The sequence below is a fragment of the Electrophorus electricus genome, chromosome 4 (assembly GCF_013358815.1).
Source record: "Electrophorus electricus isolate fEleEle1 chromosome 4, fEleEle1.pri, whole genome shotgun sequence".
Classification (NCBI taxonomy): domain Eukaryota; kingdom Metazoa; phylum Chordata; class Actinopteri; order Gymnotiformes; family Gymnotidae; genus Electrophorus; species Electrophorus electricus.
The window spans coordinates 14066736-14094235 of record NC_049538.1 but is presented as its reverse complement, the minus strand read 5'-3'; the positions used below and the strand labels follow the sequence as shown (position 1 = coordinate 14094235).

At 49.9% G+C, this 27500-nt stretch overlaps 1 protein-coding gene across 1 annotated transcript in view; it reads right to left on the bottom strand.

The window, feature by feature from the left end:
• The window catches only part of nectin1b (nectin cell adhesion molecule 1b), a 78377-nt gene that overhangs the window by 20285 nt on the left and 30592 nt on the right, over positions 1-27500 (bottom strand). The window contains exons 2-4 of the mRNA XM_027021072.2: positions 5604-5972; positions 3036-3332; positions 1494-1611 (exon numbers count right to left, since the gene is read on the bottom strand). Of these exons, the coding sequence (XP_026876873.1) occupies positions 1494-1611; positions 3036-3332; positions 5604-5972 (784 nt within the window). The remainder of the gene's footprint in view (positions 1-1493; positions 1612-3035; positions 3333-5603; positions 5973-27500) is intronic.

The following is a 27500-nucleotide window of genomic DNA, read 5'->3' as shown; positions in this document are numbered from 1 at the left end:
TGCACCCTTTGTGCGTTACTCTACACGTGTTACACTGATGTGTGCTCACGTGTGTCTGTGCACGTGCGTCTATGTGTGCGTGCGGAGCTGACGACCTCCAGAAAGCTGCTCTGGGGAACCTTCACGACGCATTTGGCAGCGCGGCAGCGCCTGTCCCCCTCGGATCTGTCGGCTCCGTCTCTCTCCATCCCTTCTCTGCTCCTGCCGGCTCTCTTTCTCCCTCATCCCTCTCTCCTTGGAGCGCCCTGCTCCCTCGCTCTCCTCCTCGTCGTCTCTATTTCATCCCTCTCTCTCTCCCTCTCCCGCCTACGCTGCATAGCTTTGCCCGCACGCTCTCTCTCTTTTTTCTTTCCCTCCCTCTCTCCCTTCCTCCCCTCCTCTTTTTTCATTTGCCCATTCACTTCCTGACTTCAGTCTCCCTCTTACATCACCCTCTCTCTCTTCGTCCCCTTCAACCTCCTCTCCACCTCTCACGTTCATTTTCAAACTGCATATTTTCATCTGCCCCCCCCCCCCCCTCTCTCTTTCTCTACAGACTGGGCTTTGTGTCCTCGCCAGAGAGAGGACTATTGTTTTTGTGCCCTTTGCTATGGAATGCAGCCTTATATACATTATACACCCCCCCTCCCGCCTCTATCTCTCTCCCTCTCTCCATCTCTCTTTCCATCTCTCTCTCCATCCCCCCTCCCCCCCTCTCGCTCATTAAAATCCAGCCGGGTCTGCTGGGCTGCCACGTCTAGCGATCCGGCAGTCACCAGTCCACCTCCACGCCAGCCCACTGACACGGCTCCTCTACTCTTTCTCCGCAATTATGCAACAAATTGCCACATTTATCTCCCAGTTTCGCCGTATAATTCGCCCATTTTTAAACAGCACCTTGCGGCGAGCCCCTTCCGCTGTTGCCCAGCTGTTGGGCTGTGCTTCGTTCGGCATTTCCTTACAGGAAGAAATCCGCGACGGGCCAAATGACCGTGCCAACATCCCTTCTGAAAGCCCAGGGTCATGTGCCGGGCGCCGTTTTTAGGAAAGTCGAGTCAACCTGAGGGCTTGCTCGGGTCATCTCGCAGAATGCGTTCCACCCAGCGTAAGCAAACCGCAGGGGGGGCGTGTTTACAGCGATCGTTTGTTAGTCGATGCCATGGCGATAGCTTCCAGGAGAAGGCAGAGGTTCAGGTGGGTGAGGTGGAGCGCCACGCCCACTGCTTTGCACGCTGTTGCCTGTCTGATGGCATGCTCAGGAACCGTAGAGGCTCCGTGCTTCCCTGTCCGTCTAGACGACCCCTTCCGAGCCCCTGCGCGCCAGTCCTTTTCCTCCAAGTGACATCACACATCACACGTTGTTTTGTAGCTCCTCACTGGACACATGCGATTTGTTCTCACTTCACTGCAAGTGAGTGCTAAACTGCCAACGTCGTGTATTGTCATTGAAAGTTTAATGAAACGGCGGTGCATGCAACGTCTGAGGTGGGAAGCCCTAGAACAGCTTAACTCACAGCTTCCACTGGTAGACAGTAACGGCTGGGTTGGCATCTGCCTCGCAGGTGAGTTTCACATCCTGACGGTTCAGGTACCAGTTCCCATCGAAGCCCTTGATCTTCACATCGGGCTCGTCTGTGGGAGAGGCAAAGCGACACCTTCATTAAGCGCACACGCCAAAACAAAGACACGCACTATAGCTAGCTATAGGCTTATTTTTAGACACGCGTGAGGATTTTGAGTGTTCAACACATTTTTCAGTTTGAATAAAAAAAGCTCCCTGAAAATGACACAAAAAAAAAATCTAAAAAATATAACATCATGAGACGGTGGCCGAGAAGACTCGCTCAGAAACCACAGAGGAGCTTTTCATGCTTGGAACTGTAATATTAGCTTTTCTAAATATTTTGTCAAATTATAATGGAAAATTTTGCTCTGTTCAATTTTATTCCAGTTTTTTTTTTATCTCCATTGTAATCCCAATTTCATTAGTGAAAATCTATTGTACACAAGTACGCCAATGGCACTGTTTAAGATTAGAAAAGAGCGTCTCAGGGCACGTGTTGTTTCAGAATGAGGTCAGCAGTAGCAGCAGGCCTGTGTACATTTGGCTTTAACGGCCATTACAGTCTGGGACGGGAAAGGTTCAGGTGTTAACCAAGCCTGTGGTGCCTGTTTCGGACTTGGACGCACTCAGCCATATCGAGAGAATTGACGTGTGCTGTGTGTGTGTGACTGTGTGTGTGTGTGTGTAAGTGGTAAAGGAGGGCAGAAACTGCACTATCCTCCCCTCAATAAACCCCGGTTACCAGAAGAGCTGTCTGTGGGGTACCACAGGTGTACGGTTGCTCGTGCATATGCCGTTTCCCGGGTAACGGGGATGAGATGGGCATTTCCCAGGGTTTACAATGAGCATCATGTGCTCTGCGTAAACACCGGCAACGGCAGCCGCGGTGATGGCACCTGAGGCGGGACAGTGCCTCGTCCTGCAGGTGCACATTAGGCGAGACAGTGGACCAAGACTGCTGATATGCAGAAATCAGACTCCCAAGGATGCAGGCTCGGGGTCATTTCGGTTAGGTAAGACACAGCAGGTGATGAATGGGTCTGGGTTACAGAGGCCATTCCGTTTACCTTTCGCTGATCGTCTCGTCTCCCTCGAACTCAAACTATTACTGTAGCCTCCACCGTGCAGGCGGTGCCATTTCCTACAGCGCCTTTCCTTCCTGTGTCCCTGTGATTTTCTGAAGAGCAAACACGTTACTTCCTGGAAAAGTGTCTTCTTATCAGAACACTGTACACTAGGTACCAGATAACGCATAGTCAAAACTTTGCTGCATCTCTGGAGATGCGGAGCGAAAAGGTGTGTGTGTGTGTGTGTGTGTGTGTGTGTGTGTGTGTGTGTATGTGTATGTGTGTGTGTGGTGTTTCCTCATCGATAAACATCTGCCATTTCAAACATGTGCCATGTTTGCAAACATGTTCAGACTCGGCTGTTTGGCCCTGGAAACCCCCGGGGTGGGGCGGGGCTTCCAGAAGTGGGCGGGGCTGTCACTTACACTGCACGTTGAGCATGACGGTGTCGGCGAAACGCTCGGTCTGGTAGGTGACGACGCATGTCAGCTTCTGGCCGTGCGTCTCACGGCTCGGCACCAGGATGTAGTCGCTGCGCACGGTCACCGTGCCGTTGGGGTTGCGCGACTCCTGGAACGTGGGCTCGCCCTTTAGCTGCGTCTCCCACTTGATATCGCTCGGGGGCTTCCCATTGGCCGACAGGCATGTCGCCACCCTCATCTTGTCGTGTTTCTGGGCAATGATGGTGGGCATGGTGAGGGTCATCTGGGACTGGGGGCGAGCTGCAAAAGGTCAGAAAAGACGTAAGTGTCCTGTGGTGCGGCGCGGCGCGTGTGCACGCGACGTCAGAAACAATTAAATAGTAGAAATTTGCATTCTGCTCAGGTGCGGCACCCCGGAGAGCATGATTTAGTGCAGGGAACATAAAACGGCCTGTTAAACTTCAATAATGAAATAAAAAAAAAGCCAGAGAGGTGTTTTTATTACTCATATAAAACCAATATCTTCTCAACTGCACCTTGTCTGTGTCTCTGCCTCAGGCTCCGATCGCTGGCATTTAGAAATGAACTTGTCCAATCAGGCCGCACGAGAAAACCCGGGGGCGGGGGAGTGGGGGAGTGGGGTGATATGAGTAGGGTTGGCAAGATGGAGGTTGTGGAGGTGGTGGTCGTGTTTTTTGTGTGTGTGTGGGGGATAATTCTACTCAAGAATATCCAGTGCACACCCACCCTCCCCGAATCTTGTCCAAAGTAAACAAATAATTCAAAAGCTCAGGCAGATGCAACAGCCACTTTCCAAATGCCCAAAGTCTTCCAATCTAGAGTCTTTCAAGGCTGCCAATTATCAATTAACAAGGCCCACATCTAAAGAGAAGACTTGTGTGTGTGTGTTTGTACGTGTGATGCGGGTGTTTGTCAATGGGATAACGATGGTGGTGAAGTAGAGGTTTTGTGCCATGGGTTGATACGACATAAGGAGGACTCTAAGCACTCAGAGCTCCTTATCTTCATTCTGGGGTTTGGCACAACCAGCTTGGGCCTCTGCAGAGTGGCACGTGGCACTGCTGCTTCACGGAACTGAGCCACTCTGGCAGAGGTGCTGCCTCAGCCAGGCCGAAGGAAACCCACACCAGCACTTTTCATGTTGCACCCGCAAACACGCCAGGTGCACAAACCATTACGCATGCTGACGTAATGTCTCTCTCTCTCTCTCTCTCTCTTTCACTCCCCCTGTGCATGGCATGCACCCTCCACTGCTCTCACATACACAATCAGGTCTTTATTCTTTTCACAGGTAACTAAATCTAATGCTGAAAATGAGGCATAGTGATTTTATTGATTTTTAGTGCAGCCATTTATATACACTAATGAAACGGGAGCATGACTTGTCTTAATGTGTGTGGTGTGTGTGTGTGTTTTTGCCTGAGTCCGCATGTTTTTGCACGTGTGCTTCCATACGTGTGTGTGTGTGTGCGTGCGTGTGTTTGTGCACTGAATGAGCGTCGGAGGTAAAGAGGGCACAGTGAAGGAGAAGTGCTTTCTCTGTTCTGGCGAGAGAGGCGATCGATACACCCCGAGCTCAGTAAACTTCTGAACCGAGCACATTACAAACAAGCACATTACAAACACAGCCCGGGAGCAGTCAAGGACGCGCCGGACTTCCCTTTCGGCAAACACCGACCACGGGTAAAAATATAAGAATGCAGAAAATAACTCCCCTTTACATCCACATGTGTGCCAAGCAGCCGCACGACTTCCCCGATGCCAGCGTCAAAGCAACGTCCACAGACAGCACGCAGACGTTTACACTCGCCTGCAATTCTGCTGCGCTTGCGACACAACTCATGGCCGCCGTAAGACAGGACCGATCCGACGCACTAATAATTCAGTGCTGGTAATAACCATCACTGCTGGTTCAGTAGCTACGGTTACACGTAAAATCAGATGACACAATCAACTGGTCCAGCAGGTCCCCTATGAAAAACATCACGTCTGCGGTATGCTTGCCATAATTTGTTTAGATAGTGGAAACAAAGGCGCTCTGTGCAGAGGTAAGGGTGTATCGGCTTACGGAATACACGTCAGTCAGAGCACCACCTGATCAGCTTGGGAGGAACCATCCACTCCAAACATGTGAGTGATGAAACGGAGTGGGACATCGGTTTTGCAGTCAGGAACCTGTAATTCAACACTCCTGCCACCACTGTTGTGCTCTGGAGTTCTGGACCATGTGTACACTGAGTTGGCCTTTATCGGACCCTTTTATGGGCATGCTGTTTAGACCAAAGGACAGGTGGTAACCGTGCGCTTTTAATATGCGTTTATACTTTAAAGGCACTTGTAAATGGCATTAATGCAAACAACTGTGGATGCAGCTTAAACCACACAGTTGTTCATAAAAGAGGCCACCGAGGATATGGTAGCACTGCAAGAGACAGGACAAGCTATCGACCAGTGAACTTCTGAGTACACAGTTATAGAGTGTTTGTGCATAACAGACTGGCAACTTGGTGAATGTCCAAATCCGAGTCTGGGCAGGGGTGGTGGGCGTACCGTAGACGGTGAGGTTGACCATGTTCTCCCGGTTCCCCGCGGGGAAGGTGGTGTATTCACAGATGTAGGCGGCTTCGTCTGACAGGAGGAGGCCGTTGAAGATGATGGTGGTGTCCTCGAGCGAGGGGGTGGTCTGGCGCACTGGGTGCTTGAAGCTCACGCGGTCCTTGAACGGTGGTAGGACGGAGACGCCCAGCGCCGGGTTGGCGATAGCCACGTTCTGCTTGGTGCCGTTGTAGAACTTCTGCCAGGTGACCTGCGAGATCTTCACCGGCGGCTTGCTGTTGATGAAGAGGCAACGGAGCTCCACCGTGGAGCCCACGAAGCCTGACTTCACCATGTCCATCTGTACGGACTGACCAGTTCCCTCTGGAGAGAGAGAGAGAGAGAGAGAGAGAGAGAGACACAACAATTATGCAGAAGATGCCAGTGGATACATCTCACTACTGTACAAAGAACAAGACAAGCTACCATCAGTCATTTAGAACAGATTTAATCCGAGAAAGGGCTAGTAACTTGGTGAACCAGTTACACAGTGTACTTCACACATACAACAGTCATGGAACATAAGTGCTTGAAACACGACCTCCCTTAGTGCTGGAGGTAGCAGACCTCATTAGCAGCCTAGCAGCAGCGGCTGCACACTCTACCCTCTTTTTAAGGTTAGAGGAATTTACAGGCAAGCTGGCTGGAGCTCGATGCTTGCTGCATGCCTGATAAGGAAGGATAATAGGCACTACGAACACCAACCCCAGGCTCTGGCCCTGCCCTCCAAAGCCCCTCCCAAACAACCCCACCTGGCCCCGCCTTCCAACCCCCTCCCCATTCCCACCCTAACAACCCCCACCGGCCCCGCCCTCCAAACTCTCTCCCAGGTAATCCCACGCCGCCTCAGGCCCTGGCCCCGCCCTCCAAACCCAGACCTCATCAGCTTTAATTACTTTTCACTCACAAACTGCCTTGTGACTGCCTGGAGCACCTATTAAATGTAACAGTTTGGGTTCCTGCTTACAGTTTGGGTTCCCCCCCCCAAAGAGTGCTCGTGGTGTACGGCACGGCAACAAACAGGCACGTAGTCACATTAGAACAGTTAGCAGTTAGCCATTGGCTGGAGTCTGGCTGGGATTAGCTGTGCTCCGGGGACTTCAGAGCCATTTGAGGGCAATGTGACAATAGATCCGCGACGACTGGGGAAAAAACAATGACACCCTGTCCCCGCGCTCCACTCCAGGCTCCCAGCCTCCGTCCCTTCAAGAAAAAGCCCCACCGGTCTTTTGTCTGATCGGTGGTCTTCAACACCTCTACATCCCACAATGTCACCACAAGTCTCTCGCTCACTCCATCTCTCTGTCGCTCCTTCTTTCGCACCCCCCCCATACTCTCCATTCCCTCGCTCCCTGTTAACTCTGATCCCTCTTTTCCCTTTCTCCCATCTCATCCTTTCTGGGAATTTCTTTTCTCTATCCTTCACTTTACCTTTTGCTGCTTCCCTACCAAGATGTCAGTGTCTATTTAATTCTTACTGTTGCATTCTCCTCAGTGGCAAGCTACACACACACACACACACACACACACACACACACACACACACAATGGCAGTGGACAGATGTGTCTCCAGAGTGCTCCTGGCTCCTGTTGTCTTTAACAGATCTGGGTTATCTTAAGAGGCCCAGGCGAGATTTATCTCCCCTTGACTTCACTAAGCCTTCAGGTGCTGTCAGACAGCACTCATTCTCTGCACAGACACATCCCAAACCACACACACACACACACACACACCAATCACTCACAAATACACAAAAATTACGGCTAGTCAAAGAAGTAATTATCTTATGTCTATAGAGGCCCTCTGTCAGAGGACTTAACTGCCTCACTAATTCATGCCCCAGACATGCTCAAAAATGCCCTTCCGGCAGTGCATCTTATCCAAAGAAACTATTCAGTGTATTGAGCATACTGGGGGGAAAAACGTATTTCAGTCTGCAGGTGTGGCTGAGAAGGGCGTTTAATCAGCAGATATGTCCAGCCTCGCTGCCACCCCCCACTTCCTCCAAGCCATTTTAAAGGCAAGTGGAGGAACTGGTTACAGGACAGGCCCTGGGGCGAACCTCCAACGACTGAGATGCAGCGTCACGGCGCTGAGCTCACGGCTGCTCTCACATCACGGGGGACCGAGCAGAGCTGCAGCCACTGCATGACTAAGAGAAATTCATCTGAATTCACGGGACAAGCCGGAGCGAAACCTGACACAATCTCCCGGCACAGCTGAAAGTGGCCTTTCATTCCCAGGCAAAGACTCAGTCAGTAACTGGCAGGCGTAATGCGCCTGGCTGTTGTGTAAATATATATATGTGTGTGTGTGTGTTTGTTATGATTTTTATCAAATGAGAAGCTCTCTCAAGGACCGACAAGCCTCTGTGGTGTTTAATAATGGAGAGCCTTTCTGTTGCTGCTATACACCCCACCCCCCCCCCCCCGCCCGCCAAGCACTCTCTCACTTTGGTGTCCAATCAGCTCGCCCAATGCCAGCTTGTGCGCACCGTACCGCAGACCCCCGGCCGGGCGCGCCAGAAGGCTTCCAGCGGCTCGCCTCTCCTTCTCCTCTACCCGCGCGGGGGCGGGGTGATTTCCGACAGGAGCGCCGTGTGACGGATCGATCGGCTGATGGAGTCTGACGGCGTAGGAGGCCGGCAGGGCGCCCCGCCTGCCTCGGAGGATGCCTGCGGCTGGGTCGGCTCGTCCCGGGCGTCGGGACATCGATGTCCCGACAGGTGTGGCAGAAGCCTCCCTGTCATATAGTCGGGGGAAATGTACACCTAATGTCTGATGTGAGGGAGAGAGACAGGAAGTAACAGCAGAGGGGAAACGCCGCCCTTCTGCAGACTCCGCCCACAACTGAGGGGAGCTGAGAATATCAAAAGCCAGGAGAAGGGTACAGTCAGACGCTGCCTACGTGCTGTTTGGGGCGTTCCGGACATGAATGTTCATATAAAAACACGGCCAAATTATACACGGACGTGTTCATATTAAAAACTAGGACATTCTAATTAGCAAAGTGTATGCAACTACATGCTGTCATTGTTAGCTGGACCGATAAGAAGACTGGCTTTGCAACTCCCCTAACCTAGCTGTGGGGATGAGCGAGCACAGCTAAACCCCACCCCCCTGCGTGTGACCACTCCCCTTCTGTCTCCACTAGGTTCTCCGTGCTGTGTTAATCAGGGCCAGTCTGCCTCCAGGGGTCAGCGGCCGGCGCGACACAGCGACTCCGAGGCCTCTCATCTGGCGGAGGGGGTCTGACCGGCGTACGGGGGCGCGCGTGCCAAAGCCTGCCATTACTGCATTCTGTCACCGCCGTTAGCTACAGGCCCACCGTCCGTGTAATTACCACATGGGTGGTTAATGACATGCTGCTTTCATCCGCGGGGCCTGTGTTTGTTTCTCGCCCACGCTGTCCTCGGGCATGGGGAAAGAAACCTTGAAAATACTGGGCACTGAGCTTTCAATTTACCCGCAATCCCGAGCGTCCGCTGCGGACAGGGACGCTAAGCAGCGCTGTGGCCGGTAAAGCAGACGCGTTTTCCTTCTTGCTGTTGCTGTTTGTTTGAACCTTTTTTTCTGTTTAAATTGTGAGAATGAGCAACAGATAAGCTATTTTACAACCATTCAAGGGTCTGAAAAAAACACCCCCTTCTGCACTCACCTATCTTGACTATGGACCTCAGCAAGGCTGTTTCTGTCAGGGAGGAAAAAAGCCCTCACTCAAGAGGATACAAACTGCCACTGTGAACTTATAGGAGGCCTTTCATACTAGATTTAGATGCTGGCAAAAAAAAAAAGAAAAATCTAAACTGAAACAATGGTTTGCTTTAGCAGACATACCAGTTTCACTGATGAAATTATAATTTTCTAACCACAACTACAGCCAGCAGTAAATGCGGTTGGTCATGCCAGAATATGCCCATTGTGTCTTATTAGCAGTCTCTCAAAAGCATATCTGAAAAACCTGTTTTGTACAATCAAGGTTTCCAGTATGATAATGAACTGGATGAGTAAGGGAGATGATAGAGAGAGAGAGAGAGAGAGAGAGAGAGAGATGAACAAAGAGAAACCAAGAGAGAGGGCTTCTGACTACCTTCTCGAACACTTGTTGCCACTGTGCAATTTAGGCGCACACACACACATACATATATATATATATATATATATACACACACACACACACACACGCACACACACACGCACACACACACGCACCCGCACACACACACACACACACACACACACACACACACACACACACACACACAACCCACTCCACCCCACCCTCCCTAAACCGAGCCTAAACTGTAGCCCAAGCTAGAGGGTGTGTGGTAGAAGGGCGTAGTACCACGGCGGGTCTGCTCACAAGTTTAGATCATCCTCACCCAGGTGTGGGACGGGCAGTCCAACGGCGCCGCCGGCCCATGTGACGGGGGAAGGCGGGGCTCCCCTCCAGCAAGCTGTATGCGAGCTGTATGCGAGCCGGGCTGTTGCTAAGCGTTGGATTCACCTCGAGGTGGACAGAGTCGGTTCAAGTGGGGTATTGTGTCGCACCACTGGATCAAATTAGCAGAGGAAAACGAGACGGAGAGCAGACACCAACACACTAATGAGATCTGCAGCCGCCCACACGCACATTCTCTCCTGCTCTGGTGTGTGTGTGTGTGTGTGTGTGTGTGTGCGTGTGTGTGAGACCGTCAGTGCTCTGCTTACTTCCCTCCATCACACACAACCTTTGGATTCCTGTGTAGCTGCACCTACTGCATCTGCCTGCATAAATATTTGCACTTGGGTGGAGAAGGTGTAGAGGTGGAGAGGGAAGCAGCAGATGGCCACCACCGCTGTCTTTCTCCACACACACACACACACACACACACACACACACACACACACACACACACACACACACACACACACATATTTATACACAGCAATGGATTTCTCAGTGGCCAACTTTCAGGAAGGCGGTCTGCCATCTGGCCGGTCGAAGGCCCCCTCACACTGATCCGAGCGCCACAGAGCTGTGACAGCGAGACCCCCTCCAGCTGCACTCTCTTCCCCGGTGTGCAGGCTTATACCGGGTGGATACAGCATAACACTTGCTCTAGGGTACAGCGCACACACACACAAACACACACACTCCCTCCCTCCCTCCCTCCCCTCCGGGGTCCTGACCGGCTGAACCCGCACAGACCCCCTATCGAGATGTTTAGAAATAATAAAGGGGCAGTACCAGCACCTTAGAACCTCTCTTAATCTTTCGCTCTCTCGCTTCCCTTTGCTCATCCTCTGTATCTCTCTCTCCCTCATTTTCACTTTCTCTGCCTATTTTTAAACACATAACAGTTCATCTCTTGAAGTGTGGTCTGTCAGGATTCATACCTGTTGTGATCTGTGCAGTAAGAGGCTTGCTGATTTAACAGGTACAGTGCAAGCCCCTTTTATAATCCTGTCATTATGGAGGCTTAACCCCCTCAACTATTAAACAAGCAGGTAGAAACCAGCTCTAACCAAGCAGGTAGAAACCAACACTAAAGGGTTTTCCAGTGTGTGTGTGTGTGTGTGTGTGCGTGTGTGTGTGTGTGTGTGTGTGTGTTTGTTCAGGGGAAATCAGTAGGCTTTGGTGTCTCTTTTTATATGTGACCTTGGTTAAATTCACACACACACAGACACACACACACACACACACACACACACCCCAAAAACACGGTCAGTTTCTGGCACACTAATAGCCCAAAATAAAACGCTGAGGGGTCAAAAGTGAGCATCCACTATAAACAAAGAGGCCAGGGACATCTGAGACTCTCTCTCTCTCTCTCTCTCTCTCTCTCTCTCTCTCACACACACACACACACACACAAGTACAAACACACTTGAGTACATAGGCAAGGGCATCGTCATGGTTTCGGTTGCGCTCAAAAGAGGAACAAACAACTCTGTAACTACCTGCCCCATCACTGAATGACATCATCCCTGATACCAGATAAAAAGCAACCTGTCTGCACAAGATAAACAAGGCGGGGGGAGGGGGAGTGAACCCAACGGCTGTGGTCAATAATTACTCGGGCAGAAGCCCCTGAACACGACCTGATTATCGGCAGAGGGAGCAGGAGAGGTGAACACCAGCACGAGCCGTAGAGGGGTCAGAACAGCTGAGACGTGGCTGCCCGCCACCTGCCCAGAAACCTGAGAAGAAATGGCTGTAGCAGGCTTTACTCGGGACCACATCTGAATTAATAATGCATGCCCGTATATAACAGACAGCTGTAGCATCTAGTGAGGAAGCGAGGCGTGAACTGTGAATGTGGGTGTGTGTGTGTCTGAGAGTGCGCGCATGCTTTTCTGTGCTGCACATGAAATATAAAGGCAAGAGAAACAAATCCTTCTTTTATGTCGATGTTTATTTTACTTTACAACTTGAAGTGCTTGTACTTAAGTATATTGAACTGCCACCTACATTTACACCCATACGTATTATGGTTAAATGTTTTACTTTAGACTTCCAACAAAACCCTTGTTACTTAAAGTTTAAAAAGCTATGAATTAGACCCATCAGTTACCATGTCCAATTATATTTTCAGGCTCGCAAAGAAAGCTGGACAATCGGTGTGTCATACAAGTTCCCACAGCACCTATACAAGCCAATAAAGATGCCTAATGTGTCAAACATATGTCTCCTCCATCCTTCATCTAGACTTCTGGTCCCTGTTCATTACCAGCCAACCAATACGCTGACAGCTCGAATGTTATCCACATGCAGTAGTACTCGAGCCTCTTTGGTATTTTAGTACTTTGAATATGAGAACATTCTATACCATGTCAGAGCCTTTTTTAAAAAATCTTTCATTTCGGTAAAACGTTGATCGAGCATTTCTGCTTTCACTTAAGCACCCAGGTAGGCGCATGGAGAGGCTGCCAGCCCGCAGTAACAGTAGCCTACAAAGTAAACGTCTTCGGCAGCACTATGGCGACTTAACACACCTCCGTCGCGTGTGCAAGCGGCTAGAGAAGCCACGGTGAACCCGTCCACTCGTTCAGGATCGGCACCGAGGAAAACAACAAACAGCGTGACTGTAAACAAGTCCTTCGTAAGATTAGAAATAGTTGTTAAAAAGGGAGAGCTTAGCGAGGCACCACCCTAATCACGCACACTTCCCTCTGGAACCGGCATGCACGTAAATGGCCATTTTTCAAACAAGGAAGCCACGTCCTGCAGCGCTAAATCTATAACAGCTGTTAAACATCTTAGTGTCGAAAATAAGCAATCAATGAAACGAGCAGGAACCTGGCCCATTAGTGAGGGGGTCTTAAGTAATGGATTACCAGCCTGCGAAGAACGCTCTCTGTGGGGATAAAGGAGGTGAGATGGCTCTGATGAGATTTATGGGGGGGGGGGGGGTTGAATGTAAGTGTGTGTGTGTGTGTGTGTGTGTGTGTGTGTGTGTGTGTGTGTGTGAGTGAGTGAAAAAGAGTTTGGGGAGTTAAACCCATGCTAAGCAGAACACGGCACTCAGACAATAGCAGGCCGGTCTATTCACTGCTGTTGAACACATTCGCCGCGCCCGATAGAGACTTCATAAATGCCTCTCCATCACATCCAACAAAAAGCAGGAACATTAGACACCGCGCCGCGAGCCTGTTTGACGGAGGCTCTGAAGTACTGGAAAGGGAGGCAGCTCGTTAGTCGCAGCACGAGACCCTGGCCAGCTCTGCGTCACACCACACGGATGGACACAAGCAGCGGAATGCGGCGGAACGCGGCGGTGTTTGGGGACAGTTACATAAAGGCCATAAAAAAGCGGTGTGTTGGTGGACGGGAGAGTCTGTAGATGTGGGGACCCCACTTCCGGAGGGGTCCGGAAAAGGGGGCACGGGAAAAGGTGGTCAAGCTCAGGCAACCAGGGTGAGAAGGACGAGGAAATTGGCGGGGGCTTCCATGCCAAATCCTGAATCAGCTTCCATCTGCTCCCAAGAGCCAAGACTCCAGACACAATCTCGAGAAGGCACAATCCGAAACGCTGATGACATGGGAAAATGTGAGTTCACTGCTGATAAGGAAATTGATTAAACAGGTGAATCCGAGCGAATAAATACTGGTCTAGAATGTTAGTTTTTGGAGATTTGATCGAATTTCCAATTTCAGTTTGGTGAGTACAAATAATAAAAAAATAACTTTTTATATAAAAAAATTCTTAAAGGAAAAGGATCGCTAATAATCAGCAGGTACCAATGAAGACAACCAAGGAACAGCATGCTCTCAGATCGGCCATGTGATAGTATAACACAATAAAATAACAGCAAAGCCAGCTGGCCTGCATGCTCTTTTATGATGATGGTGAGGTCAGAGGCAGCAGAACACACACACACATGCACGCACAGTGTCATAAAAAACAAAAACAAAACACCCAAACAACAACAAAACTTGTTGACATTTGAACTAGACGGATGTCTACCCATGGCCTACTTCGTTTATCCCAAATACCCGATGACGTGCTTCCAGACCGCAGCGCTCTACGGCTGCGATGGTGCCGTGCACCTAGCGGCGGGGAAGGCGCTCATGACAAGAATGAGCAAAAAGGACAAAGAAAATCAATATTTAATGCGAGGTGACGGAGGATGTGTGCGAGAGGGACACACGCATATTTAAAGAGAGGTGTAGGAGCTATGAAAGAGCATGGCTAATAGTAGCGACTATGGGGGGGGGGGGGGGGAAAGCGTTCGGTAGGGGTGTCATCGTGGTGAGACGCGATCCGGCAGGGAAACGTGCAGCTCATTACAGTAGATTTATTACCGGAGGATTCACATGCGGCATCTGGAATGGACAGTGCAAAGAGAACATCCTGTCGGGGAGCAATTAACACACAGACTTAGCGTTTGACCCATCGAGTGCACGCGAGAGACGTGCGTAAAAGGTGGTTCTGAAAAATCCCGCAAGTATGCTATTTATTCTGAGCATGTTAAGCGCACGTTTGACTAGCTATAGCAATATTTTGATTAGGAGTAATTACATTTGCTGATGTTCTGATGGGCTTTCTGCACAGTCCCCTGAAACCTGGCAAATCTGAACAGTCATTTGAACGGAAAACCCACGTGGGCATTTTTAATGGGGTACGTGTATAGCATTGTGACGTAGGCTGTAATGCTTCTAATTAAGGCCATTAGTAGTATCATGGAGGTCTGCAGTAAACACGCTGGAACAGACAGGTGATTCGTCACGTGATCACTGAGCACTCCATCCGAGAAAGGCAGCCATGAAGACACTCTATGTTTCTAGGCAGAGCTCAGAGAGCGATGGACTGTACCATTTCCTTCGCAATGACCGCAATGGTTATTTCCAATGGGATTCATGTCTCACACACACACCATCCATGTTCCACACACAACCATCGGAATGCTCACCACCACTGCACTGCACATTTACTCTGCTGGGTATAAAGACACTCTTCTCCACACTTAACAAAACACACCCATCCATCCATTCACACACAGAACATTAGAGGAAGTGGTTGGACTGATGTGCATTGTCAAATCAGTAGTCCACATCATGCAACTCCAATGTAAAACCACCTCTTAAAAATGTTCTGTGTCCAGATCCTGTTTCTGCTCTTTTTCAATTACATAAAAACAAACTTTGGGTTTAATCATAGAAATGTCCCAGTCAGTAGGCTCATCTTACCCAAGATAGACTGTTACTGCATGTCCCACTTCAAAGTGTGGTGGAAACTCAATCCAAGCGATCAGCCTTAATGCATGTCCTTCTATCAATAACACTCCGCGCCGACCTGCCCGGCAGTCAGCTGCAACACGATATGCATCTGACACTTTTCATTATTTCAAAAAATCTCTCCACGCTTCAGCGCCATTAGCGGAGTGTATAGTGCCACTCAAATGAAAGCTATTGTGGCTGGCTGATTGCATTTGAGCAGAAACAGCAACATGATTATTTAATTAGAAGCAGAACGTTCTAGAGCCTCCTTATGGGTTAAAGAGTGAGCTGATTGCTTAATAGCTACTCTGCCTGAATCCATAAACTTTTTAACAGACATCGGAACAGTTGTGTGCTAGACACGAGGTTCTTTGTATTTGCAGAAAAGTCCATGAGCTACAGACTGAGGTCCACCACCTAGATGGAGGAAAGGTGAAGGAGACGGAGCTAAATGCCAGGCTGGGTTGAAGACCAGTGTGAGCAGTGCATGGAGTAGGAAGTCATCGGGAAGGTCTGGACACTCCGTCTCGCAGCTGGTTCCGACGTAATTGCTCCACTGGTTTGGGTTGACAGCAAAGGGGCTCTCGCAGGAGAAAAAAAGTCGGACTCATAGGATTACAGGCTGGTGTTGAAGGTTTGGAACACAGCAGGCTGAGAGCAGCTCTTCCAACAAGAGAGCCCTCAGGAACCAGGAATGGTTCACCACGATGAACGCACGGCCACAGCTAAAGACAACGTGTTTTATGGTCCCTCACGAGGCACAGAAGCAGAGAAAAGAGGAAATGAACAGGAGGGGGAGGGGCAGAAATTAGAAGAAACAACCCTTGAATGTACCCAGGGCAAATAAAGGCTAGTATCTGAGGTAAAAGGGCCAGTCACGGCTAATAATTATTGTGGAGTTCAAGGCAATTTTGCCGCACTCAAGATCTGCTTTTGGCGGCGGGATAAAAGGCGGTGCCATTAACAGCCATCAAGACTGGACTGTAATTAGCCTCTGGTTTCAAACATATTCTGCAGCTTAACTTTAGAGTGCATCAATTCAGCCGGCTCGCTGGGTGAAGCCGGACCCCTTGCTGGATCTGCCTGGCCGGCTCTTCCCTCAAATGGTTTTTGACTGATGCCTTTTGATGACACATGGAGTAAATATATAAATAACTGTGGCTGACAAATCACAGCAGTGTATTACTATTGATCAGAGAGTACGGTGTGAGAAAGAAAAGAGGCAGACACAGGGAGACACTACAGCTCTATTAGCTCGGATTGAGATTACTGTCGCTCATGGAGCGGCCCAGGAGTTCTGCATACCCAGAGGGTAAGGGTCAGCTGGCATGCTGGAACCATCCACTGGCACCCAGGAGCTGACTTAACAAATATGAGAAGCCAGAATACTCGGAAAGACAAGAAATGAAGGAAACAAATTTTGTTTTGTGCCCAAACAATAGGTGGATCCCAGGAAAGATAACTCACTCTCACCCACATGAGCTTCCTGTATATTCCTTTTTTTGACAGCTGTAGTGATAAACATTAAGAAGAGTTTCCTGCTCCGCCTCCCAAGCTTTTTAACAGGCGGTGTGTCCCAAACCTTTACTGTCCACCCACTGTGCCTGGTTTAAAATCTCAATGCTACCCCCAGTACACAGGAACCTACAAGTACTATTCCAAACTATCCCTCTCCATCATCCTCTTGCCCTTTTTCTGTCTGTCTGCCTCACTCTATCTTTCTCTCTCTCTTACTGCGATCTGCCTGCTGGTCGGCTCTGGACTGTTCATGGTTTGACAGGATTGACAAGCTCCCTGGCATAGCTTTAGGGTCAGGGAAGTGGCATGGCTATCGAACAAACACCTGTCTTTCCTCCAATCTAGCCAGCCAGCAAGCCACCCACAGGGTGTGGCCCCTGTCTGCGCTGGATCAATGGCACCATTAAACTTCTCTACCCAATCCTCACTGTCAACAGCACCTCCACTTTTGCCAGAAACCAAAGGGCAAATTGGCCTGTTGGCTCCGGCTCTTGCTGTCCCGTTGCCTGTGTCTGCGTCAGCCAAGAAAACAAACCAGTGACCTCAACAACATGGAAGCTATTTTTGTCATTATTATCCCCAGCCGTATTGGCGTAAGACGGGGAAAAGGGGGTGGGGATCGGCAACGATTCGCACCTAGCCATCCCAAGAAATGATCCCCTACTCAAAACTGTAAGCAACAACCCAAAGATGCAGACAAGAGGCACAATTGATTTAAAACCCAGGATAGAGGTAAACTACAGTTTACATTTACCTGACACTTTTATCCAAAGCAACTTACGATTATGACTGACAATTATGAACTTTGTTCTGTAATCCACTGAGGAGGAGCTGAACAGGGAGGACTCAGCTGCCTGGGCGGGAGCGGAGGTGTAGCCAAATTCTGCGCAAACTGAAAGCGAGGCCGTACTGGAGGTATTCAGAGCTGCTCAATCCCCCAAGGACAACTTAACACGATACTGAACAGAGCAAGTTTCAACACGTCCATCAGGCGTTTGTTCACACCGACTAACAGTTCCGTAGAACTGGAACATATTTTATGAGTCCAACCGGTTCCTGTAGGTGGCGGACTAAATCATGTAATATTTTAAGGCATGTTAATAAATGAACACTCACAATTATTTAAAATTCAAATGTATTCTTTTTTTTTTATTGACATGCCTTGTGTTCAGCCTCACAATCAACCGCCTCAATCAACAAACAGCTAGAAGCGCAGGTCTGCCATATTAAGCCTGTCAGGGATTTTTTATGTCTGAAGCTGCTGTTTGCTGGGATTCTGGCTGCATGTTACTGCTCATCAGAGGAGACCCTGCTGTTCCTCACATTGGTACAGCATGCTTTAGGCTCTGTGGGGCTGCCCTGGCTTGAGGCTTCCGCAGTTCTGATGCTGGGGGTTTTTTTTGTTTTGTTTTTTTGTTTTTTTTTCCAAATCCAAGTATGGACCTTTGCGTTCTCTCTGAGGGGATCAGCGAAGTTGTCATAGAGACCAGTCTCTCTTGCTCTCTGAAACTCAGGTGGGTTGAGCTAAGCCTAAAGTGAACATTACAACGCCATCTCGGGGGACTTGATTACCACGGTGCTGCACTTCCAAGCCTCGGAGATTAGTGGAGTGAGCGCAAATTTTCTCCGTTTCCGGAAGAAGAGCGAAGCCATTTCACCTGAGGATGCAACAGCAACACGATCCTCTCCTATCTCGGTTCTTTCCCTTACAGTGTTCTGATACTATAGATATAGATTCACAGCTTTTTTTTTTTTGCCCTTAATACCGGTCTGTGCAGTGAAATGGTTTTGGAGTCACTATAGAGATTAGCCTTGGCTCTGCTCTGTGCCATTGTGTGGCGATTACGATACTACAACAGCCTTTGGGCAAGTCTGGATCTGCCCATGTCGACTCGTTGGGTACGGCCTGTTCCGCAAGTCTGTACCCCACTCCACCCCTCCTACCCAGCCATGAGCTGGAGTGGTCTAACCTGCCTGACCTGATATGATCCACTTTGGATACACAGAGGCCTATTGTTCTGCCCATGCTGCTTCCGGGTAGCTTGACCTTGGCGTGCTACATTCAAATGCTGGAACATTTTGGAAGTCAAAGGAAAGTTCAGACTGAAATACTGAATGCTGGGAAAATGAATGCAAACAATATGAAATAAGTTGAAGCCCAAAATAGTCCTGTCAAAGAGCATAAGCTATTTTTTGTGTTAGTGGTAGTCTTCCTCCTTATAGAGCATAAGCTGTCATTTGTGTTGGCCAGAGACTTCACGCCGACAGTGACTGCATTTGGCAAGTGGTTTAAAGCTTTTACAATTTCCTCCAACTATTCCAGAAAAAAAAAAAAAAAGCTTCTGTTCTGACACTGTATCAGACACGTTGACTTAACAGTGAACTCAGCAGCCTGGCACGAGCCGTCATAACTACCATCATTACCAGCACAGAAACCACCGAGCAAACTCAAAGCTCTGAAGAAGCCCGGAACATCTGTGGCCCAGGAAGCAGCTGCATGCAGAACCTTCCTACACCCTGGTGGAGAAGTGTTTTCACATAGGTGACATAGGTGAGGAGAATTTGCACTGTGTTCTGTCAGGTGACAATCCCGAGCTGAATGTGCTAATATCGTTACATCCAAACACATCATTATGTTAGTGGGGTGAGGGGTGGTGCTTGTGTGTGAGTGTGTGTGTGCGTGTGTGTGTGCATGTGTGAGGGGGCGGGGGGGCATACTCTGAACTGTCAAACTTCTTAAGTCTTCTTGACTCCTCAGGCTCAGCAAAGCGATGGCCCATGGATCACAGGGGACAGTCATTACTGCCGTGCCCTTGTCTGTTTTTCACAATCAAGTCAAGTAAAGGCTGAAGTGGACTCCTCGGACACGCCGTTGCCATGGAGCTGCGGGAGCGGCATTAAGAGGCTCCGCTCGCGGATGCACATTTGGGGGAATATGCATAGCAGAACATGCTCAGGATGGTAATGCCGAGGCCACGTGAGGAGTCACTTCCTGTGTGTCAGAGTCGCACGTGATCAAATCATTAGTTTGTTTGCACAGTTACAGGCTGAAAATGTGCAAGTGTGTACTGGATTTTTCTTGTTCTTCTACTTATGCCCTTCGTCTCAGACACCTGATGATTTTGTTTTTTTAATGAATCACTAAAGCAAAGTTTAGTACAAGAGTTTGCACAGCGTGAGCCATAATCCTTCAACAAAGCAGGCGAGACATCTCACTCCCCCAAGGTCATATTACTGTAGCTGAGGTAACCTGCTATACGTTGCCTAATGTGGAGAAGCGCAACGTGCCAGAGAATTCCGGGCGATTCCGAACAAAGCATGGAGAATTCCGCTCAGGGCCACGTAGAGGACGCTGCATATCTGTTCACATATGCGATGTGCTTACACCCCACTTCCACGCAGGTGAATGAGCACCGACAAGACCACTCCCGTGCTGTTTACACGGCATGAAGCCATTCCAGAATCTTCCCTTCTTTCGCCCCAAAGTTTAAAGATACTTTGCTCAGGAGAGAAATGAGGTAAATGTGGAAAACACCTTTCATGCTGATAATTGAAATTTAATTCATGATCACACGTGTATTTTGTGGAAATACATTTCAACAATGATCAAAGGCAATGACTACTGTGGGCAAACTCATGTTGTAAGTAATAGCCTGGCAATGTTCCCAAAACACACCGCTCTCTGTACTTTCGATGGAAATATACATTTTCATATTACAACGATAAAAGCAAACCGAGAGGGGAAAAAAAACAAGCACAGATGTGCTGGATTTGTAATTGTAATCCTACAGCTTTGAAAAAAAGAGAGAGAGACAAATTCACCAAAACAAAAGCAACCTGATAAATATTCATGAGTGTTTCCAAGCCATGCAGCGGATTCGCTCAGCTGCGAGCGAGTGAACCTTGCATTGACCTACTTAAAAGAATGCCTGATGACAAGGCCATCGAGGGTGTTTTCCATCTGCAAGTCTAGTGGGGCAGAAGAGGCCGGCCGCATGCCCTTCTGTGGCTCAGCAGTGGGGGGGGGGGGGGGGGCAAATCCATATGCTGTTTTGCCTGATTAGCTTGGTGAAGGGCAGACGAAGTCTGTCTGTCTCTTCCTCTCACTTGTCACTCTGCTGCCATTTTGAGTCCTGATTTTGTAGCAGTTCTTTTTGAGTCCGGCTGTTGCAAACGTTCGAGGGTCATGAGCCGCGTTTCCTGATGCTCGTCGGTGGAGTCCAGACTCCAGAGTTAATGTTAGTGTGTTTGTGCCCCCGATGTACAGAGGGAGGACATACGGACGATCCGGAACCGCGCTGCGGGTGGAGCGCCGAACTGCACCGCGACATGGCGCTCCGAGGCAAGCTGCACCCACCCGAGTTATAAAAGCGCCTAACCACCACCACCCCCCACCAGCACCCTGCCAACTCCTCACACCTCCCCCCTCCGTATAAAGCAGCGCCTCCCTTAGCGTGAGTGTGTATAGGTGACACTCCTGAGAGATCTGAAAAACTGCCTGCCATCCAATCAGAGAAGGCGGCGGGGGGGCGAGGGTGCAGCAAGCCCCTGCGAGCCCGGGAGGAGGAGGGGGTACTGGGGAGGGTGATCAGCGCACAGGTACACATGGAACACACACACACGCACGTACACGCGCGCACAAACACACATATGCGCACTTCACAATAATTGCTGCACAAATGACTCACCCACTGCCGCAGCTATGCTCCACCGAGCACTACAACCCCCAGCGGCTAGTCAGGGAGGGGGCGGGGACTTTCAACCAATGACGGCCCATTTAGGAAAAGCCTACTCCAGATTAAAGGGGCTATCGTAGAGACTGTTACTATCCATTAGTCCATAAAACTGTGCAGAGGAGCCACGCTTATCGCTCACTGCTCTCCAGCTTATTTATTCCATCAGCTCTCCGGGCTGCTGACTCTCCAGGGCAGGTTTGCGGTCCGGGCCGGGCCACGGCACACAAGGCCCAGGGGGAATGGACCCCACAACGTCCAGAAGAGCTGATCTCCTCCGTGCGGTGTCTCTGGGTCCGCAGCCCTCATTGATCAATGAGCCCATTGTAGGTTTTTACAGGCGGTTGTGCGGGACCTGCCCAAACAGACGATGCAATTGGCTGCCAGAACCACAGAGGATTCATCACACTCGGCACCGGTCCAGGCCCTGCACTCCCACACACAAACAGACACACACACACACACACACACACACACACACACACACACACACACACACACACACACCGCAATCATGCACTTCACCACCAATTCTGCACTCTATACACACACACACACACGCACACACGCACGCACGCACACACGCACACACACACACACACACACACACACACACACACACACACACACACACACACACACACATACACAAACACAAAGCCCTAATCTACTTGAAGTCCCCCAGTCCTCTGTAGATTGAATTGGAATTACTCCACTATTCCCCAAAAATAAGACATTGGGAAATTAGAAAAATAACTGTCCAATCTCAGCTGTGGTCAGCCTCTAGGTCAATCCAGTGACAGCCATAAACCCGATGGGCCGTAGTGAAACGTCAGGCCATCACACAACGCTCATCGTTCCGTCCATTGAAAAGAACGGAGGGCGCTCCTTAAATTACAACTCCTGTCCTGATGTACATCAAGACTCCAGAAAAGTGCACTTCTGTAGCAAAAGCATGTGTTCTGTACTGATCCGAGCTCTAGGTAGGGCCCTCTATATCATTTTTAGATCAAATACCCATTTTCCCACCACTGTGGACACATGACAGATCCTCAGAGCTGAATGGTTTTTCAAATTCTTTCCTCTTTCGTCTCTTTCAATGAACTTTCGGGGACGATATGATGCCAAGTGAGTCAGAATAGGGAAGACATATTCGGCACTGAAAAATGCTCAGGGTACGGATGACGCACACGCACACACACACACACACACACACACACACATACACACACACACACACACAGACCAGTTGACCTACAGTCCATGGGCAGAGTAGCGAGAGCAGAGAAAGGAAGACAAAGCGAGAGAAAAAAAACAGACTGAGGAAAAGCGGGAAGTTGTCCCGAGGCTCCCACATAAACCCCACAAGGCTCAGTGCTCCTAGCGGCCGCCGAGGGCCCCAGAGACGATGGTGGGCGGTGCAGTGGGGATGTGGTGTGCAGTGCTGCTGTGGCCGTTAAAGGCATACGAAGTTTCACGAGATGCCGGCTGCCGCACTGGGGCGCTCGCCTCGGGAATCTCCCCGTCGAAGCTCGCGGTCCGAGAGCCACACGGAAAAGCTGTGAAAAGCGTGCCTCAATTTCTCGGGCTGTCGGGAGGCATCACAGTGCATAGATATGAAGAAGATAAGGAACCCTTAAGTGTGGTGTTGAATAGAGATTCCTCGAGAATTCTGTAAACACAGCGTACTCGCGCCCAGTGTAAACACAGGGTACACAAGCCCAGTTTAAACACAGCGTACCTGCGCCCAGTGTAAACACAGGGTACACAAGCCCAGTTTAAACACAGCGTACCCGCACCCAGTTTAAACACAGCGTACCTGCACCCAGTGTAAACATAGCGTACCCACAGCCTTGTTGCAGTGTCAATCTGCTGTATCCAACAGCAATCACTCAAAGAACACAACCATACAGATTAAAGAATTACCCAGCACAATATAACAGCCCAGTCCTAATGCCTCAGTACAGGGGGCGGGACTCCAAACAGGATGGAGGCAGGGCTTCAGCAGACTGGCTTATCAAATTCTGCAAACATGTCGAAAACTGATACACAGCCGCGCTGCCCAAAAAAAAAAATTTAATAAATGTGTGTGTACCTCCCATTAATCACAATTCTCATTGTGTGTGTGTTCTTCCTGTGTGCATGCCCTTTCCTGCTTTAGCCTGATGCTCAGAGAGTGAGAAAGAGAATATGTGTACGTGTGCGTGCATGTGTGTGCTTCCGTGTGTGTGTGTGTGTGTGTGTGTGTGTGTGTGTGTGTGTGTGTGTGTGTGTGTGTGTGTGCATGTGTGCCAGATAGAGAATGAGAGCAGACATGACGAGAGAACAGCTGCAGTGTCACATCGAACGAGAGGCGAGCTTGTTATGGCTAAACACCGTGATGAGACGGATGCACACGGCACATCAATCCAAGCATCATCGACGAGAACTGCACTAACCGCCACACCAAAGGCAGCAAACTGTCCTCGAGGGTGGACACAGCAAACACACGCTCTATTTACAGGACAACACGACAAGTCCGCATTTTTAGGAGGGGTGCAATTAGTTTCATTTCAATCCGTGTCGCACCAGTGAAAAAAAAACGCCACGCAAGTCCACGCCGCCTGCTCCGGCCAGACCCGGGTCATGGCACCGGCACTTCGGTACACAGCGGCATAAAAAATGTTTAAAAAAAAGGCTTTTGAAATGTCAAGCTGCTTCCCGGGAGAGGCAAATCTGACCGATAACATGACAGCGTGAGCAAGGGGTCGGCTGCGTGGGACGAGTGTCTGGAACGCTGACGGGAGCACTTTAAGCCGTGCTCCCTGTGTTCGACCCCGGGGGAGCGTCGAGACGGCCTCACCTGTAGCGCTCCCAGCTACGCAGCTAAATAACTGTTTCTGGATGTGCGGTGCACTTAGTATCTGTTTACTCTTCTTAGCCTGCTTAGCATGGCCTACCACATACTGTTGGCTGTTCTCAGAAACAGCAGAAGCAGGTAGTTAGGTAATTATGGTGTGTCCAAGTGTCTACTAATCCCGTGTTTGTATCTCTCATGTTTTGTGGGGAAAGCTTTTTGCACCGTGGGCCTGGGTTAGAGCCCAGTCAGCAGTTGGAGGCAAGGACAGGGTCCAGGACATGGCGGACAGGTTCCAGGATGCGGAGCCCCTAGCAGGGGAAAATCAGGGTGGGTTGGAAGAGTCACAACACCCCCAGAAAAGCCAGACAGGGGAGGCAGAATAAACTCAAGAGGTGTAGCAAGGCCCCCGAGCCGAGGGCCGCAACCGCCCGCCTGTCAGCATGATGAAGGGGAGGACAGAGAGGACCGGAGTGCTGGTGAGGGGAGGCTGATGCGGGATACAGCAGAGGAAAGCGGCCCATGCCTTGGAGGGGAGGATCATGGGAGACGTAGTCTATATATCAGGGCGAGTGTGTTTAATGCACACTGAGCTCAGCGGAGACGTAATGGGGGAGAACACGAACACTAACATGCAGCCGGTGGGGGGTGGGCCCTGGTCCCCTGGGTCTGCAAGCCTGGATCAGCACCCGGCTGATGGATCACTTCTATAGAGTGGGAAATTGCACCAGCGCAGGACATCTCACTTTACTGTTCTCACGGGTGGGCCTGACTGCAGAAAGTACTGAGGACCCAGCCCACACATGCTCAAAGCTTCACACGTGTACACACAACCAAACACACACATTCAAAGCTTCAGACTCTCACACACACACACATACACACACGCGCACACACACACACACGCACACACACACACGCACACGCGTGAGCTCAAGGCTTCACACGTGCACACACATGCACACACACACAAACACACACACTCAAAGCTGCAGACTCACACACATGCACGCACACACACACACGCGCGCGCGCTCAAAGCTACACACAACCAAACACACACATTCGAAGCTTCAGACTCTCACACACACACACCTGCAGACACGCGTGTGCGTGCACACACACACAACGACCACACACATCCTCAAATCTTCTACACCTCTTTCACACATACTGACAGCCATGAGCACATCTTCAAGATTTAACGTGTGCGTGCACACACATACACACACTCACAAACACACACACAGAAGCGGCTTGTAAAACACAGAAGCGGACACAGGCGTGTATGCACACGGAAGTCTTGCTAAACCAGCCCATGCGGTCACTGAGTCACCTGAGCACCAGCTAAACCGCCTCCCCCAGTTTAAACGCTCCCAGCAGGAAATGTAGCGGATGTCGCCCGAGGCCAAAGTTTGCTCTTCCATCGTACCTTCTCCCACTCGCTCTGGCTGCTTATACAGCAGCCGCTGCTCTGCAAAGTTTCTCCTATAGCATTTCTCCCTGTAATTTCTAGGTGTCGCTCACACCGCAACATTACCAACATGAGAGGGTTGCAACCTCAAGACAGCCAGCTGTATCCGGCCACTCTTTCTCTCCGTCTCACTCTCTCTCTTTGGTTGTGTTCCTTTTCACAACCACATCCAACAACAGTTTTCAAAGTATCGGTAAAACATTTGTTTAGATTTTTTTATCAATGTGGTAAAAGGTTCGCGTAAAAGAATGTGAGTCTACATTTGTTTAACCACCGGAACGTAACTGGAACTGAAACTTTAATGAGGATGCATGTGCTTGTGTGCACGTGGGTGTCTGTGTGTGTGTGTGTGTGCGCGCGCGTGTGTGTGTGTGTGTGTGTGTGTGTGTGTGTGTGTGTGTGTGTGTGTGTCTGTGTGTGTAAGTATTTGAGTGTGCGCGTGCGGCCCCTTGCTCGTGTGTGTGTGTGTGTGTGTGCGCGTGTGTGTGTGTGTGTGTGTGTGTGTGCGTGTGTGTGTGCGCGTGTGTGTGCGCGTGTGTGTGCGCGTGTGTGTGTGCGTGTGTGTGTGTGTAAGTATTTGAGTGTGCGCGTGCGGCCCCTTGCTCGTGTGTGTGTGTGTGTGTCTGTGTTTGCATGTGGGAGAAGGAAAAGGAGAAGTAAAGGAGACAAAACAAAGACAATGAAGAGAGACACGGGTGAGAAAGAGAAATGAAAGACAGAGTGCGAGCACAACAGAAAATGTGTCCAAGCCCCCAGTGAGCAAGCCAAGGGTGACAATGGCAAGGAAAAACTCCCCAAGAGCACGTGGAAGACCGAGACTCGGAAAAGGGGTGCATCATCCTCTTTACAACAATATAAACAATAAAAGAACAAAACAAGGAATGAGAATCAGATAAACAAAGGCTTCTAGAAGTCCTAGTCTGGGTTTGATGAGTGTAGGTGTGTCCAAAACCATCTGGCACAAGAATGTGTGTGTGTGTGTGTGTGTGTGTGTGTGTGTGTGTGTGTGTGTGTGTGCGCGCAAGTGTGCGTGTTTCCCTTTTTTCCTACTGACAGGGCCTTCATGTCTCTCTTCCTCAGATAGCTGCATTCCTGCATGGCTTGTCCACGCAGCAGATAAAAGAAAAACATTAACCTGAGGAGATAGGTGACTCCAACATCTGCATCAAGGACATCCCAGCTGTGTGTGTGTGTGTGTGTGTGTGTGTGTGTGTGTGTGTGGGTGTGGGTGTGGGTGTGTGTGCGCTGCATAGAAGGATGTGAAAAAATTCCCCCTCTGCCTCCATTTTATCACCTGCAGGTGGCCACAGAGGTGATGGCTCCACCCCCGCTAACGTCACCGCCCGCTAACTCCACCCCTGTCCTGTATGTATCTAGCTGCAAATTTGTTGGGAAAGCGTGGGAAGATCTAGGAGTGGTGTGTTCACATGTGAATCATAATCCTGGACCACAACTGGGTGTTCACGTGTGAATCATAATCCTGGACCACAACTGGGTGCTCACATGTGAATTTTAATCCTGGACCACAGCAGGGGAGCCTGGACCACTGCTGGATGCTGACAGCACGCTTACTGCACAATAGCTCAAT